Genomic DNA, 18,864 nt, shown 5'->3' with positions numbered 1-18,864 from the left:
TGTGACTGGATCTCATGCAGGGCTGTCTCGAGTGGGGCATGGTCCCTCTCCCTCAGTGCACTCACCTCTGAAATAATCCCATCTGACTCTTGCATCACATGGAGCTGCTTCATTTTCAGTGTGGATAAAACACCTAGGACCAAAGCCATCTCAGACAGAAAGAACAGAGGGTTCAGGTCACCACTGGCAGTGTATTAGGATATAATTCTGTTGCCCTAAAGAAGTCATTGTTTCCGTGCCTTAACAAGGTAGAAATTTCCCCTAAGAAAATGAAAAAGATCTTTATATTGCTTTGACTCCCACACATGCTTGTCAAGAACAAGGCATTTCGATCCCTGCTAGACACTTGCACTAAGGGAAGGTTGAACTGGCACCTTGCCAACGATGGGCTAGAATACATTGGCAGTCTTTTAATTCATTAACATTAAAACAAGGAATAAAAAATATGTTCTTGCTTACAAAAAGTAGAACACATCCTTCCCCTTAACTATTTGCTGTCTTACATACCAGATCTGTCCTCCACTACTTGGTTCCATGAAACAGGATAAAGCCATGATGAGGCCAGCAGACTTTCTAGAGGCTCTCCACAGCAAAATGGAATTGAAAGGTCGAGTACACTTGGCGACTACAACGGTGAGAGATGATGCTCTTACAGTTGGGTTAGTAGAGCTACAACACCAGCAAGTTAATTTTGGGAAAGGCAACAAATCTACTTGAAGGCAATGCTTAACTTTGGCTGAGTGTCTGCGTTGCCTTCCCCAAAATATTCAAGAACAGAAGTTCAACAAAGGAGAGTGAACAGGGCAGGACCTGGCTGCAAGGCAGATTTAGGGAAAGATCTGAGGGAGGAGGGAGGGTGAGAGAAGAAAAACACTAAGAGAGGAAGGAGGAAAGAGCATAAGGAAAGGCATGATTAACAACCTGCAATGATATGCAGTGTGAGGAATGTGATCTGAGTACACGATTCAGTTATATGGCATGTTTAGCTCTAATCCAGTATTTGTGCTGCTGTTGTGCAGCTGATAGCAAAATGAGGATAACAGGAGGAAGAAAATTTGTTCCATTGCCTCTGGGCCACTGATCTAACAGAAATATTCCCCTCTGGGAGAAGTCACTCCAGAAAGTTCCTTTTATTGCAGGTTGCAAAGTTGACCCTCACCTTGATCCAAAATTCATATTAATCAGACTTCTCCTCTTGATCAGCTAGAATATAAATGAGCATGCCTGCTTTATGCTCATGCCAAAACATGTATAATGAGCATGTGGAAAATACATAAGGTTCCTGCTGAGCAAAAAAGGTCCCAGAATAAGTTTCCTTGTATGATAATGGAAACATAGCAGCCTCCTTAAAACAGATTAAATTCCCTTTGAAGTGAACAGTATGCATAAAGAAATAGCTGCTTCGTCTTCCTGAAACCATCGAGGAATTCTACAAGAAACTGAATTTTGTAGAGAATAGATTTGCAACTCACAAGCTATGGTATTCAAAGGACTGAATCTTCTATCATTATTTTGGAACAATTTTTAAATGACTTGTGGGTTCACTGCAAGAAGGAAGTAATTTTTATGGTCAGAAGAGGGCTTAAGAAAAATAATTACTTGCCCCCTCCCCCTCTTTATTTAACTGCAGTGGAGGAGGAGAGGTTTTCTTTAGAAAGCCAGACAACATTTTCCATAGTAACTTCACAAGCAAAACAAAACTCTCATCTTTCTTATTTCAATATATGCTGATATGACACCTTATTTTTATCCCTGCGTGGGACTTGGGTTTTTGCAAATTTAGGCACTTTCAAAAAATAACCTTCAGCATAACATATCTTACCAAACCTGGCTGTTCCCTGTGTTTTCCACAGAGGTTTGTTCAGGCTACTAATTCTGTCTGCATCTCACACCTACATTTCAGCCTAGCCCTAGAAAGATTCAGCGACTAGTAGTTGAAATCAATAGCAATTCATGGAAGCTGCCAGGGCTTCAGTTTAGAGTAATTGATTACTGTGGTCCTGCTGAGGCTCTACACTTTTAATATGAGCATTTCTCTGAGTGGTTTCCTCTGTTAGTCATTTAGTGCACACTATTTTCACTACAAGGAGGGAACTGTGATGCTTACAAATCAAGCTCTACCAGTTTTACACTTCCTACATGACAGTTCTATCATTCCTACACCATGTGCCAGCTGAGAAAATGAATTCCAAATGGCTCCAGTTTTCTCCCAGGCTGGGTACATCAGGGGACCAAGGACAGAATTAGGCTTCAGTATGCTTGACAACATCATGATGCAATGACATAATCTTATTATCAACGAATGAAGCAAACCATAACTTTTAAACAACCATCAACTTACTCCTTATTTCTTATAGATACACTGTATGTTTTCACTGTTGAATGACAATCTACAAGAAGCATAACTCGACAGTAAGGACAGCATTGGACAGGGCCCAGCTTCTGAATCTCTGTATTTCAGGCCTCTTGTCCAAGAGTCAAATGTCCTGGAATGAACTGTCAATAGGTTAATGGATGTGGCCTTTTCTTCAAATTCCAGTGTTTTACCTTAGGCAAAGAGATGACCCAGTATTTGTATTCCAAGTATTCCTAATAGCCACAGTGTCAATGTTTTCCATTGCACAGCGTTTGCCCAGTGTTCCACTAAAAGCAGTGGGTTTTTATTATAAGCCCAGAGAGCTGCAATTACATTTTCTGTATCATTTGACTCTTCTGAACCACAAAAGCAAGAACTGCTGCATTGAACCTAACTCCTGTTAGTATGGATCGATACTTGCATTAAGTAGTACAATGTCAGCCCAATTCCTTTTTTAATTCCACGGTCTGTGTAACAGTGATGCTTCAGACATCATACTGGAGTTGGGAACTCTGGAAACAGTCTCACACTCATGGTGATTTGCTGAAAATACCAATTTAAATGACTTGATTTTGATTGGCAATGAAATGTCTTTATCAAAGGCATTCAGACAGCACTGTTACAATAGTACAAAGGCTTCTGTATTCTTCCTCATATCAGGATTATGAGATACAGAAGGAGCCTGTTAGCTCTATGTGGAAGGCCAAACCATAGCCAATTATGTTAGGTGCTGTGCAAACACAAAGTAAAGGGATTGCTCATGATATAAAGAACATGTACAAAGAGCATACAAAGAAGAGATTAAGTAATGTTAACACAGTTCTGTGGACTTCTGAGGTTTCTTAAGACAAGGATTACAGCCTAAGATAGATGAGAAAGGGCTGTTAGAGGAAGAAGGAAAGTCATGATGGTCATAGCTTAAAGGCTGCAGTAGCAATGAACTTTCCAGCTAGAACTAGCCACAAAAGAAAATTTGGCCGTGTTAGCTAAACAAGAGGTTGAGATCTAGCTCATCCAGAGATAGGATGATATATTCAGTACATCCTCCTGGATTATTGGCAGTGCACTTTTATACAGTGTGCAGTTTACAAGAGGGTTCTGCCCTCTGGAATGATGCTCCTTGAACAATTTATCCTGGCCTCACATTTATCCTCAGCATAGCACTGTCAGTACAACATGGTCCACATCTCAAACTTCCGAACCAAGGCTGAAACTCCTGGATTTTCTGCCTCAAGTTTCATTTGAAATTGGAGATATTTGGCAAGAAATTAAAAGTAGTATTAGAAACATTTTCCATTCCTTAAGTTTAAAGCAAAGTAGAGTCAGTATCAGTGTTAATGTTTTACCCAGAATGAAACTGAGGCATGAAGTGGCAAAGGCTTGCCAAAGACAACTCAAGAGGCCAGCAAGAGCAAGAGCTCTGGATCCTGATCTAGGGGTCTCTCTCCTCCCTACCTGCAGCTGTCCAGTCATGGGCTTATTTACTCAGTTCTCTTCTTGGTTAGTTGGTTTTGAGAGGTTATTATTATTCTCATTATTACGTTTGTCTTTTGCAACTTTCTCCCAGAATGCATACTGGTCTAAAGACTCATGCTAAATTTGAGAGATCTCATTCTGATTTTTGCAATGTCAGAATTACTTTGCATTCATATTAGCTTGGTAGAATAAAAAGAGACAGCAACAGGAAAGCCCTGAATCTCCATTACACAAATATTACTTGAAAAAAGCATCAACATGTTTTAAATGTACTTAGCAAAATTTTAGGAAATTGCTTTTACTGCCATAAATTCAGTAAGTGTCAGATTTTGCTGCATGCAAGTTGCAGAAAAATAAATTTAATGTATAACAAATTTCCTATGGGGTAGCTGCAACATTTGACTAAGCATTGAAAGCAGAGAATAGTAGAGTAGCACTGCTAGAAAAGAGGTCATTTTAAATGTGCAAGTCACATTCACACTTTATCATAGATAGGCCTGTTCACACACATTGCAACCAATGATTTGCTTAGAGAATAATGAATTTAGAAGTGGATACTGGAAAACTTTAATTTATTTAGGAATGGAATTTTTGGCTAGTTTTTTTGAACAGCACGCCCGCATTTTCATCGCTAGACACAGTCACATGCCTGCTTCAGTGACAACCATATGCAGATTCAAATTTTCAAGAGCAAAGACATTATCTGCACAGCTGAAAGAAAAATTAAGTGGATGAATCAACAGTGGAAGACCTGCCTTCATAAATGCACACCTGCAGTCACTCAGTCACTGAAAGATTAAAAAGTCATTTTTAGTTCATATATTTGCATATGAATTGATTATGATTTGTCTGAAACTACTGCAGCACGCCTAATGTTACACTTGGAACACAAATACCAGAAGAGCCTCAGGTATGTATAAATTATTAATGGAAGAGTCCTATTAAGTCCCCCAGCTTAGCTTCTCTTAGGCAGGAGTGAACTATGTAGTATGGTTAAGTGGCACCATGTACTACATACTAGCAAAGCTTCCAAGAGTGCTACTTCAATATTAATAAGGCAAGGATAATTTATAAACAAAAGCAATATAATCTCATCATTCACAAACCTGCTTTCCTGAAATCCAGCAGATGCTTAACAGAAAACTGAGAGGGATCTACTTGGTTTTCTGAATAGAGTCACCAGCAGTACAGAGAAATATGACATACAAAATTCCCCTAACTCCATTTTAAAAAGAACCAGGGATTTTTTTTTCCCCGCATAACTTGGAAATAAGAGATAAAATATCTTTTTTTCTTCTTCTTCTTCTTCTATTTTTTTTTTAATGAATAGCCTATATGCTAACAGGTAATCCTACCAAGAAATTTCTTCTTGGTAATTACAAAAATCCCATGCAGCGGAGGAAGATCTGTCTCTTAAAAAACAGACACAAATTCCAGCTGGAGGGTTTAAAGTCTTTAGAGCATTTTGGTGGGGATTTTTCTTTCCCAATATGCAACTTATTCTTTCATATACATTTCAGAAAATACCAATACAGTAGTATATGTACCCCAGTAGACTAGAGTAATTCCATATTTTAACTGAATTTTCAATTCAAGTCACAAATGATACATTTTTGCAAACTTTAGCTAGCTAGAAGTGTCTTTCAGAGCATAAAGCTTTCCCCTTCCCTGCATGCTTCTTATGGGAGTGGTGAAATAAAACTATCTTCAAAAATAGCCAGATATTTCTGAAAAATAGTGACTTTAAAAACGAGCTTAATAAAAGCTCACATTCAAATCACCAATATTACATTACATAAGACACCTGATTAAAATCTTGTGGCAGGACTAATTATCTAGTTGCTTAATTTATTAGACAGAAAATGGGGATTTACAAAAATGCCCATCAGCATGCAGCGAGTATGACAACAGTAAAAGTAAGACTTATTCTTAAATTTAGTGCCATACCTTTGTGAAAGTTCATATGGCCTTTATTTACAGAGCACTTCTATTCCAGAGGCTCAAACTACTGCAATTCCACATGCAGTGGAAGAATTAAAGTGCAGTCCTTACCAATGAGTATTATGACTCATTGGTAAAATATGGCTTATTTTACCAATATAAAAATAAAATAAAGCAATAGAAAATAAATAAATAAAGCAATAGAAATAAAATACAGCAATAGAAAATAAAGCAATCTCTGCACTAATGAGAGTGTCCTGGCTATTTTAATAGTGAAAAAAGCTTACAAGGTCTCAGGTTCTGACAGCTCACACAGAACACAGAGGTACAAACTTCAAGCTTGACAATACCTGAGATGAGCACATGAGCATCTTTGTGACATCTGTCCTTGTATGGAATACTCTTCAAGCTAAAGATTTTTTAGCTAATGAGCAAAGCAAGTTACATTTTCTTCTTTTTTTATGTTAATGCTCTGAGAAAGATTGTGCTTTGCAAGGTTAATTTCAAGTCCAAACTCGCATGGGAATGAGAATAATTAGACTCATTTAAGAGAATTCTCCCCTCTGGCAGAGCTGATTAAATTATTTATACATTATCTTTTCGTATAATTGTACCTAGAACTGTGTAAATGGGTTTTTTTGTCTAACTTTCAATAAATTCATAATACACGTTTTTCAAGTTGGATACACCAACTGCACCTGTGACAACAGAGAATGGCTCATTTTCAAAATGCTTCAATGAGAAATTAATCCAGAGGGAAACAGAAGCATGCAATTTAAAAGCTTCCACAATGACAACACACTGATTAAAACTCATCAACTGAAGAAATAAAATTAGTAAGACAATAAATCTGGGACTGAATCCTGTTACCCATTTCCACAGGAATAACTCCATTGACTGCAGTCACATTACACTAAAATATGAGTGCTACTTAGATGAGTATCAGTTCCATGATGTGACCCTTTATCTGTAATTTAATATTCCTTGCCATAGCTCCCAAATTCCTCTATGCTAAGGATCTCAGATTCTGGATAAAACCTGAAAGTTCTAATGGAATAAACCACTAGGGTGAAAAAGGAGATCTAGTGGTTGATGCTAACATTCATTTCAGCTCTATTAAGTGCTCTTTCTCTCTTTGACAACAATGAACAGGAGAAAGGTTGAGATAATGATATTTTAAAGGACATTCCTGATGCAAAATGGTAACTTGTTTGCTACAGTCCTGATTAAATTGGAAAGCAATTGGCTCTATGAAGATCTGTGAAAAGACATCTTTGTGCCTGCTGTAAAATTTTAAGTATCTCCTAGAGTTGCATTGCCTATATCATTCTACAAACACATGAATGCAGTGAAATCCCAGCTGTGTTCTTTAATGCGCTATTAAGGAATTCTGAAATGGTTTTTACAGGCTCAGGATTTCACACTATTCTTTACCATTGGCTACAACTCCAGTCAATTTTCTTTTTCCTTTTTGCAATTCACTGTACATTCCTAAAAAGCAAGAGTATTCTAATGCCTCTGGCTATATTTTTCCTTACCTCTGCAGAAACTAAATAATAGGTATGGGTCTCTATTTGGGGACAACTGCATTAGAGAAGACAGAGGGCCAGATAAAGAAATCCATTAAAAGAATAACGTAATCACATACTTATTCATTCAAGTTGTGTATGGACAGGAGTGATAAGTAAAAAAATTATGTATTCTGATTAACAAATTAATATTTTTATTAAACAATAAATCTGCAGTGCAGTAATTATCCCAAGGCTACAGCTATGCTCAAATCACCTTAAATTAACTTCTTTAAAAGCAACTGCAGAAAAAGGAAGAGACTAGTCATTGCCAAGAATGCAAAGGCCTCAGCTGTAATTAGTTTTTCACAGCCAGATTCAACTCTTCCAATTTATTTATTTTGGAGGATGGGTAGATAGGGAATATTTCCATAATGCTATCCCATGCCCTGATGACACTGGTATCATACACTGCTTGCTTTAGCTGCAATACACATTTCAGCTGTATGGCCAGGAGGATCTCACTCAGGGATTCAATGCTGAGATACTGCTTAACTAGCTCTGATATTGCTCCTTTGGCTATCAGTCATGCTCTGTCATCCAATTCTCTCTGACTGGCTGACAGTCAAATTCCTAAGATAGGAGTCAATTTAAGGTGATCAGAATAGTTAAAAGCAATTGTTTCTGACAGAGATCACGAAGTGTCCTCTGGCAAGAAGCAAAACCAAACAAAGACCACTTCTGCAAATTTATTCCCAGTTTTCAGAGCTCCCTAAATCTGAACTTACATGCTTAAGAGTTCCCCTAGAAGATGGTGAGACTTCTCTGCTTTTCTTGAAAACAAATAATCTATAAGGTCTTTATAGTGCCCACTCACACAGCCTTACTGCTGTAATTATTGTCTTTTATTTGAATTACACAGCTAGATATAAAGACTGCAATGTGCACAAGCTCACATATAAACACAGAACTGTTCTTACTCTGAAAAGCTTAAAAGCTGTACTCAAGATATTATACAATAATGATGACCACATCAGAAATAGTATTGTATCTAAACTGGATGTAGTTTTACCTCAACAGAAGCAGAAGAACCAATTCAGTGCCTGTTTTAGAAGCTGCATCTATGTTAGTGTCTATAAGACGAAGTCATTTAAGTGATTCTAGAAATGCAGTTCTCTCTTGGCACTTTGCACTGGGGACACACAGAATTTTTCTTACAAATGAGTCTATTGAGAGTTCATGAAAGGCTCCGTTTACTATCGGGATTCTATGCAGTTCAGAAAAGATGACAACTTACAGTTACACATACTTACCTATTTACTAGTTTCATCCCTTGACTGACACTAAAAACATTTCTTATGTGATTTTCATAAGAGTCCCTACTGCATTTTTCCTAACAGGCAGCCAAAAACACACACCAAGGACTTAGTCAGAGGGACCTGGACAAGGTCAAGAAGTGAGCCCAAGAGAATGTCATGATGTTTAATAATACCAAGGTGCTGCACCTGGGTCAGGGCAAGCCATGCTATCAACACAGACTGGGGGATGAACAGATTGAGAGCAGCCCTGCCCAGAAGAGCTCAGAGGTGCTGGTGGAGGAGAAGGCTGGATGCACTCAGTCCACAAACCAACTTGTCCTGGGCTGCATCCAAAGTAGTGTGGGCAGCAGCTCAAGGCAGGGGATTCTGCCCCTCCACTCCAGTCTGGTGAGACTCCACCTGGAGTGCTGTGTCCAATTCTAGAGACAATCTGATTCGCTTACACTTTCTGCTAACTTAATTCAAAAATCTTGCTAGAAATAAGAGGTTATTTTTCATTATTTCAATAATTCCCTTAAGTACCCTTAAGCACCATCACATTTGTTTAGGACAGCACTTTGCTGTGGTTCCATCAGCAGCACTTTATGGAGCTATGGAGCTTATGGAGCTTTATGTTGGACTTTGTTCCTATCCTAAGCCTTGGTGTATGACCTCTGATCTGTTGCCACTCATACATATCTTTGCTGACACAGAAATAATAAGCATTAGGAATAAAACCTATATAAGAACTACAGTACCTGCTGCTAATCTATTAATTAGATCTTAGCAAAACTTATTACTGAACTGCACCAGTGTAAATGATCCTCAAGTTACCAGGTGATTTGGTATCTGCAGTTTCATAAGCAAATTCAAAATAATTTATTTTTAAGGCACAAATAGTCTAAGCTGAAAAATCTCAAATCCAAAAGTTAAAAGGCAAAGTCAATGGAACCTGCCAATTTGCAGAGCTTTGAGAATCAGATCACTTTAAAACTGCCTGAAATAGTGAATTGTTGCTAAATGGGTAACAATGAATTTCCCTTTACTATAGTGATTTTTCTCATGAAAAGCTTTTCCATTGCTTCAGAGAAGAGTAACATAAATGGAAAATTCTTGGAAAAGACAAGGGTCTACAAGGCTTAGGGACTGCAACTCTTCTCCTAAATTAATCATCCAATGGCTAAATGCTAACATTGGCAAGATAAACTGTCATTTCTGACAACGAAGTTTTTGCTTCTTACAGCCTTCTGCAAGGTCAGAATTGTCATGTATTGTTCAAAAGACACTAAATTATTTTTCTCTGTCCATTAAAGCAAGCAATACCCGGCAGAAAAACTCTATTGGTACTCAGTGAAATTCCCTCTTATTGCATTCTGGCAGTTAAGAAATCCCTATGGAGCAAAGATACTGATTTGTATTTCTCCAAAACAAAACCATTTTCATAGCATTTCTACATCTCTGTTACTATCTCTCTCTCCTGAAAAGTCTGCCACTTCACCTAATACAGAATTAGAATATGGATGGAAGTAATGGAAAACAGGATGTGTCTGGGCAACTATCAGACTGTGAGTTAAAATTGCAGCAAACTTATTGAGCTCTCACAGTCTTTTTTTAACTGAGTATAAAGTGGTGCTGACACTAACCTCAAAATTTTATTGCAATTATTTTAAAACACTCTTAACTACAAAATATTCGTGTTAAGTATGTCAAGTACTTCAATAATACAGAGGATCTTTATCATGATCAGTTTACAATGCAATGACCAGCAGATGAGAAATGGCAATGCAGCAAAGGATCTAACAGTTAAATATTGATACTTGGTATGAACTTCATGTACTCACAAATTTTACACAATAGAACTTCTTCTTTTTTTAGTTTTTATCTATTTCCTGTACATAATATTCTTCCTCATGGCTTTGCAAGGTGGGCCAATGGAGCTCTCAGTCAGCATTTCCAGTAGCTAACCTCAGAGTACAATTCAACATTTTTCAAAATGCACAGAAAACCTTCAACTTACAGTAGTTAGGTGCGAGTTAGAGATTAAAATCTTTGGGTTTGCCCCTGTCAACTCTTACCAGAAGACTCTTTTACTACAAGGCCAGTATTATATTCTGAAAAAAGTTCAGCCTAAAGATGGAATCACATCAACCCAGAATCTAATCAGCTCATTGAAACAGCTTTTCCCCCCTCAGTTGTTCACATAGGAGTGATTTAATTAGAAAGGCAAAGCAGCCATTTCTCAAGAGTTAGAATAAGAGAGCTCTTCAAACCATGGGATCAGAGTACATAGCACCTGTGCAATCCTCTCCTTCTCCATTCTCCTTTAAAGGAGAGAGAGACACACACAAAGCATGTGGGAGAGGGAGAGACTCTAGGAAGAGCAAAAGAAGAACACAAATTTGAGGGAAAGCTCCTCAAGTGTTGCTAGTGGCAACTCAGCTGGAATATGACTCTGTGGTAAAATATTCACCTTTTAATACATGACAGAGATTGACAGACTCTTCCTGACAGAATAGGAAGTGCTAACATGTATTACACAGAGCTCTCAAAAGAGAAAAAAGGTCTGCCATCTCCCAGAAAGAAGGTGTGTTCTGTAGGAAATCAGTGCCGTGGGTGGGGGTGGCAGCAGGTTCTCACACAGCACAGACATGGTTTTGGGAACACAGAAAATGCATCCTTGTGCACACAGCTTGTGCACAGTCATCCTGGCTCAGGCATTTTTATAGAAACAGCTTTATCCCACTCAAGGGTATAAACTTGCTCCATAAATAGCAAGACAATACTGCAGATCTGCTGTCAGTTTAGCATTCACATACTTAGCCCTGAGCCAGGTAACAGGGATTTTGCAAGGCTGGCTATCTTCCCCAGCCTAAGAGCTGTTCCCAGAGCTCTGTATATGCCCTATATATGCACTACATTCAGATGCACAGTGGGCTGCCACAGACTGGGTCTCCATCAATGCACCATGTTATTTTGGGTATTTCTATATTTTTCCTGTTGTTTATTTCTTAAGTAAATTCATTTTCCCAAGATATGGTCCCTAACAAACTGACTATCTATGATATGCCTCAAATACCAGAATACATTAGACTATAAGAAGGCCCTATGGTGATTTCCTAATTAGCTTAACCCTTTTGGGACACAGAAGAAGGAATTTTTTATTAAAACAGGATAACCCTGGACTATATTGATCTGACTGAGAAATGAGTATTTTAGTCAAGATGAGTCTCAAGATGAGCACATGCTGGAAACAGCGATGTTGTTTCCATAGCAATGCCATGACAGCCTCTAGAGTGAAATAGTGTGCTACCAGGAAATGAAGGGAGTTCAAGTGCTATGAGCTACATAGTTCTGTGAGCAATCCAAATACATCCTCATAAAGAATATTTAGTGCAGCTAGATAGTCCAAAGATTGCTGTTAATGGCGAGGAAGCCTTATCAGTATGCTCCTGGCAGCCCTTTTTTCTCATTCACTTCACCCAAGATGACTATCTAAAGGCTTAAGCTATGGGCAACACTGCTAAACCATTTCAGACCAAACATTAACAAATACAGCAACCCTTACCTTACTTCTTTCCCAGTGCAGAATATCATCCATAATTAAGGTCACTGACTCTTGCTCTCCATAACACAACCACTTTAAAGCTTTTACTGAAGAAAATCCTCTAATGTGCAATTATTTACCAGGCTAACCTTCCCCCTTCCTTTTCTCTCACCTCCTCCTCCTCTCTGCCTCCTCCTGCCCAAACAATACTGAGCAGATCTGCTTGCAAGTGGGAAGCAATGTACAGAAGTCTTGCATACTCCTCATTAAATTTACACAGGCATAGCACAAACTCACTTGTCTGCTTTTCACCCCAGTTAGTGCTTACACTAATACAAGAGCAAACCAGAAAAGCACTAGTTTATTTTATCTGCCTAAGGCTTTACCTAAGGTAAATATTCTGGTCAAATTCTTCAAAGCCGATTTAAAACATTTCCCAAAGACTATAGAAAGAGAATTAACTTAAGATCTCCATTGCTTTGTATTTTCAAAGAAATGAAAAATTATCAGTGATTTGTAAAACTGCTAAAATGATGGTTCTAATCAAACTGTTCTCAAATAAAATTCTACAAGGCAAAGTACTTTACTTGTAAAAAAGCTTAGCACACTGCTGCTGATTCAATCTTTCTCCAGCATTTCCCATGCAATTTGTTAAGATGTTCAGACACGAGCGGAATGTCCAGAAACTCTACCACTGTACTGTTGTTTGTGTCATTGTCACAACCAGCCTCTTGGGTAAACAGATTGTAGGTCATTATATGTAGCAGTGCTGCCTCTGAGGGAAAGCAGAAAGACAAATACTCATCCCTGCCAGATTCCTTATTAACAAAAGCCACTTCAAACCAAAACGTTTTCTATTTATTGTTTTAAACATGCATTTCAAGGAATCAAGCCTTGAATGTAAAACAGCAAAATGCTTCATTTCCCTTTTGCATCTAGTAAAAAGATGTGAAGCAAGTGTTTTTAAAACAGCCTCATCCTCCTCCTGCCTGCCCCCTGAATGTGTTGCAGAAGGCACCAAGCCCAGCAACACTCATTTATAATTTAAACTGTTTGCTTGGCAGAATTTTTTCACCTTAATATGTCTAGGCTTAATTGCAACTGGCACACCCAGTGTTTTTACCAGCAATCCATCTACTTCCAGGAGATTTTTATGTTAGCTAGTTTTCTGTAGGACAGAAATGCAGTTTCAGGGACAGTTTCAGATGTTGTTATTCAGGGAAAAACATGTCCCTGCAATTTTACCAGATGTACAGGGCTCCATATGGACAGAAAGATAACTGTGAGAAGACTGATGCAAGTTTAACTTACTCATCCCCTTCTTCCAGTTATCATGGCCTCCCAGTTAATTTCCCAATATGAGCAATACTCTGTAACTATCTCACCTGCTCTTGGAACACCTATGTCAAAATTCATGTTTATCAAAGAAATAGGTAAAAATAATCTGCCTGATGATCTGGTTTTGACAACTGAATACAGACAGGTACAGTGTTCTCTCCCATCACTGCTTAAACTCTCCCTCACAGTCCTCACAGATGTCCATTCAAGTGTAAAAGAAGCAGCAATATCTGTATCCCAATCCAAGACAGAAACCCAAGTATCCCAAAGCCACTGTCTCAGATACAGGGAAAGTTTTCTATTCTAAAACTCAGAAACACACTCTTGATTTCCCTCTCATCATCACTCTTACAACATACTCACAAAACCAGTGTGTTATTATAAATTTTGTCATGTTTTTAGAGTTAAATCGGCAAATCAATCAGAAACCTTAAAACACCTTTTATCAATAAATACTCAAGAACAGGAGTGGGCCAATGCCTAAAACAGAGTCCACACAGCTGTCACCAAATGTAGCAGTTGAACTCACAGGGGCAGAAGCCATAACATCCTAAACAGTTATTCAATCTCAAATAATTTTGCTATCCATGCTCTTCCAGACTTAGTCTGTTTACTTGCTCTTTTTTAGGGTATTACTAGAATTTTTAACATCATGGGAGGCCAAGTACTTCTGAAGCCTGCATACAAGTGTTTTCATACAAAGGGTAAATGAAATGTTGTTAATCAGGGTGATGAAATAGTTTTCCTAAGCAATTTCTTTAAATATTATGCCTCAGTTTCTTCATCCACCAAATAGTAGACAGATTCATCTATCTACTAGCCTCTTCACCTTTTGTAAGCATAAATTGATCAAGGTATATAAAGGATGTGAAGACAAAAAGCTTTGCATAAATGCTAAGAATTATTTTACACTACCATATTCACAAGACTTTTGTTCTTGTTGTATCAGTAGTCTCTCAGCAACCCTTTGATTTTCAAAGATTTGCACACATTTGGCATTTCAAAGTTCATTTAGGGCTGACATTTCTGTCAGTAAGCTCTTAGTGTAGCAAATGACATGAAAAACTCATGTTGTCCTCATGAACTATAATAACTACTTACTTGGTTTTTGCAACTTTTCAGGAGCATTCATCTTGGCAATCCATAGTTTATAAAACAGCTTTTAATACAATAAAAGGAATTGCCAAAGGCAAAACCTTATCTTGCATAAGCATGCTGGAATGTGATCTGGTGACCATCCACAGGTGTACAGAGATTGCTGTGCTTGGTCTGACCCACTGCTCTGCCTTAGAAGGAAAAGGAGGATACACAGGAGAGGAGAACACATAACATTCACATGTGAATGTGTTCAGGACAGAGAGAAGTCTGGAGGGTGAAGCTATGGGGAGGCAGACTGTCAGAGCCACACTTGCTACTCCAAATAGGTGCACTGGCAAATAATTTTGTTCTCTTTTACTAAAGAATGGAAGTACAGTTGTTTGGATATCAAGGCAGACATTGTTGGTTTTTGAAGTACCACCTATAAATTGTTCCTAAATAAACAGTCATATTAAAAAGGGGACCTATTTAGCTTCCTTAATCTACACATGTGAAAGACAGAAAGACAATACGAGTTTGGAAACAAATTGAGGAGATGCTCACTACAATCCCCAGGGCAAGGGCAGCTGTCACTTGATCCTGCAAAGGTCATTTTTTAAGGACATTGAGAGTTGTTTGATTTAAAGAACATTTCCTGTGACATTAGCAAAATATGGGTTAAGTTTCAAAGATGACCTGGCCCACAAAGGAAGAAATACAATCACCAGAGACAGGGAGAGCACCCCACCACATTTCTGCCTTCTCTGAGGAAATCTACCCCAACAGGACAACTTCACTTTGACATCTAATAGTCCCTCGTATAAACCCACAGAGACATATTCTTCTAACTCCTTTTGATAGCTCAAAAAGAAATTGCCAAAGGACCACAACATTCTGACCTGGCCCCATAACCCATTTCTCTTCTTACCAGTCTATTTATGTCCTGCAAAACACAGAGAATCACTTTTCTTGGCTCCATTCTTTTGCTCCCCCTCCAAGACACCCTGATTCAGTGCAAGGGGCAGCCTCACAGAGGGCTGGAATGACTCCTCAACTGAGCTTTTTTCAGGATAATGCCAGCACTTGAAACAGCAATGCCTGCATTAATCACAGACACAACTCACACAGAGCAGCTGAGCCTCACCCCCAAACTGTGCACATCTCAGGCACTAGGGTTCTGGGAAGCAGGATGATGGAGAATGGGAGGCAGGGTCAGGGTAAAGACTGACCTTGCAGCAAAACAAGGTGCAGTAGCTCAGTGTGAAATGTCTCCAGGAAATAACAGTACAGAGTATTCTAGTCAGGTGGATAGTTTCCATTCAGCTGGCATCTGTTTCCTATTTAATTATCTTTAACCAACACCATTATTTTTCAGATAAAATTCCCTGGTTCTTGCAATATCTTAGCTGTCTCTTAGAATATCTTTGCATTTTCTGTTACAAATACTGCAGGGATTCTGGTGAATAAAAGTATATTTTAAAACCTGCAGAAAAATATTTTAAAATAGCTCTCTTAAGCCCTACTAATAACATGAACACCGAGCAAGGAATCACACTAAAGGATACTGAAGCTCCTATCTGTGATAGCTAAATGCCAGAGGTTAATCCTGAGATCATCTGCTGACATGTATGTCTCACAGTCACTGTTGACAGATATTGAGTTGACATGATAGGTGTGACCATTAGCAAAGATTCTCCGGGGAGTGACTTCTACCATCAAATCCATGGGTTTCAATACAGGCACCTGCAAAAAACCAAAACAAAACACAAACCAGAGGAGGAGTAAGACTTTAAACACTCTTTTGCTAGGATGATGACAATTCCAATGCAGAGAAAGCATTCAAAGGCTGTGATACTATAAAACTTCTTGACAGTGTACACAAATTCAATTTCCCCATGAATTAATTGCTGGGCAAAGCCTTCCTTGCCAGGAGGAAAGGGAGAGACAGGCAAGCCCTGGAGAGCCAGGCAGAGCAATGGAAAGCCTGGACTGTGGGAAGGGAGGGACTGGCAGTGTCACAGAACTGGTCAGTCCCACAGCAGGAGCGACTGTCTCACCAATGCAAGAGGCTCTGGCAAGCCCTGAAGCACCAGTATTTTGCTTTTACTAGTTGTAAATCACTTAACTGTTTTTGTTTTGCTACTTGATGTCTCTTTTTCAAAACACTCAAGCGGTGAAAATGCTATAATCACAGCGAAACATAAACAAAGTCTTGCAAAACAAAGCAAACGTGACATACTGTACACACATACACACAAAAGCCAATATCACAGATTATCACTGTCAATGTACCCTCATTATTTCCCTTTGTGTCACTTCAAAGTCATGCTTCAATAAATAGACACTCAATTTATTCCCTATCAATAAAGCATTAAACACTGTAAAGCTGTGGTCTGTGACTGGGACTATTTGATGTTGTTGAACATGCATTAGAAATAATATATCATACATCAATCCACAAGGTAGTTTAAAGAGCAATGCAAAGTAAAGATTTGATTTTCTACTAAAGGAACAAAACAAAACCCAACCTTTGAATTACAGAATCACAGAATATGTCAAGTGGGAAGGGACCCACAATGATCACTGAGTTCCACTCCCACCCTGAACAGCACCATCCCCAAGAATAACACCATGTGCCTGACAGCAGTGCCTAAATGCTTCTTGAACTCTGTCAGGCTTGGTGCTGTGATAAAAAGGTGAAGAACCTTTGTCTAATGGCCAACCTAAACCTCCAGTGACACAACTTCAGGCCATTCCTTCAGGTCCTGTCACTGTCACCCTAGAGAAGAGATCAGTGCTTGCCCCTCCTCTTCCCCTCAAGAAGATGCTGAATTCGCTGAGAATTCTCAGATTATAAACAATCTGGAATAGTGTTTTTTTTGCCTAATCATACAGAATAGATAAATATTCCATTAATCTAGTCATCTTTACACTTTGGAAGTGTAAAGAAATTTTTATTTTTTTCCCGAAAGACAATATTGGCTTGTTTTGGAGATGGAGTTTATTTGTTCGTTTTCAATAATAAAGAAATACTAGTGTTTATACAACATAGCCTTCCAGTTCTAACAGTTAGCCACTTTCTTTGTAAAAAAAACTGGATTAAATTCAGCCAAAAAAGTCTGAGAGCAAAAATCTACATTAACACAGGATGATGGTCTCCTCTTCCAAGAAGCAAGTGACAGGAGAAAAGAAAATGGCTTCAAGCTGCACTGGGAAGGTTTATATTGCTTATCAGCAAAAACTTGTTCACTGAAATTTTTGTCAAGGACTGGAAGGGGCTGCCCATGGAAGTGGTTGAGTCACCATACCTGGAGGTTTTTAAAAGATGTGTAGAAGTGGCACCTGGGGACATGGTTTGGTGAATATGGCAGTGCTGGGTTAGTGGCTGGACTTGATGATCTTTAAGGTAATTTTCAAACTAAATAATGCTATGGTCACACATGCTTATATGAGTTCTATGACTGCATCTTTTCAGTAATGCAGAATCTCAGGTTCACCAGAACACAGACTACTGTGAATCCCAGTCTTAAGGTAATTTTTTAATAAAACCGAAAAAGAGATTAAACTGAAATTTGGTGTACTGCCTTTAACTCAGTTGCTCTGGATGTGGCAAGAGCCCTGTTCAAAATTAAACACAAGTGAAATGCTTCCAGCACATCAGGTTAAAGAACCTTTTACGAAAGCACATTAAGTCACACTAAGAGAATTTTATCAGGAACAATAAAACCAACACGAACTCCCAAAATATTTATTTTGGTTACTATATCATAAAGCATTTGTGACTTGAAAATATGTGGCAGATTAATACAGTTATCAGACAGCTAAAGCTTAAGTAAGAATAATCATATAAGTGCTTAGCATTAGGTACATATTCAAATATTTTACTGAGTTAACACTACCTTTTTCATGCAGAAACAACTAAATTTTGATCATGGGCAGAAGCTCACCTGCAGTGATGTTACTGTAGAAAGATCTTTAAGTTTTCCTTCTTCATCTTTTAAGTTGTACCCCTCTGGTCTCTTATCTCTTTCAGTAATTTTCCACAATTTGATTGTTTTATCTTGAAAAGAAAAGACAAGCAACTGTCAGCATAGGAATGCTGAATCGGTTATCCACTTTTCACAATATATTCCTTAAAGAAGTTTTTACACCTTGGTTTAGACAAGTCCTGTGCTGAAATAGTCTGGGTCACTTCATTCTGCACATCCAGAAAATGCTGCCAACAGACAAAATACTCATAGAGCACATCCCATACCTTCACACTGAGTCAGAGGTTGCTGGCAGCTGACAGACTGTTTAGAGCACATAGAGCACATGCTGCTTGTG

At 38.4% G+C, this 18,864-nt stretch overlaps 1 protein-coding gene across 6 annotated transcripts in view; it reads right to left on the bottom strand.

The window, feature by feature from the left end:
- PPP2R2C (protein phosphatase 2 regulatory subunit Bgamma) overlaps positions 1–18,864 on the bottom strand; it is a 194,479-nt gene that overhangs the window by 30,355 nt on the left and 145,260 nt on the right. For all 6 annotated transcript variants that reach the window (XM_085059762.1, XM_085059764.1, XM_085059767.1 and 3 more), the window contains 2 exons: positions 18,486–18,598; positions 16,104–16,281 (listed from right to left, as the gene is read on the bottom strand). In XM_085059762.1, coding sequence (XP_084915888.1) covers positions 16,104–16,281; positions 18,486–18,598 — 291 coding nt within the window. The remainder of the gene's footprint in view (positions 1–16,103; positions 16,282–18,485; positions 18,599–18,864) is intronic.

This window comes from Lichenostomus cassidix, chromosome 4, assembly GCF_008360975.1.
Source record: "Lichenostomus cassidix isolate B80296 chromosome 4, HeHo_3.0, whole genome shotgun sequence".
Taxonomy (NCBI): domain Eukaryota; kingdom Metazoa; phylum Chordata; class Aves; order Passeriformes; family Meliphagidae; genus Lichenostomus; species Lichenostomus cassidix.
This window is presented reverse-complemented; position numbering and strand designations above follow the sequence as displayed.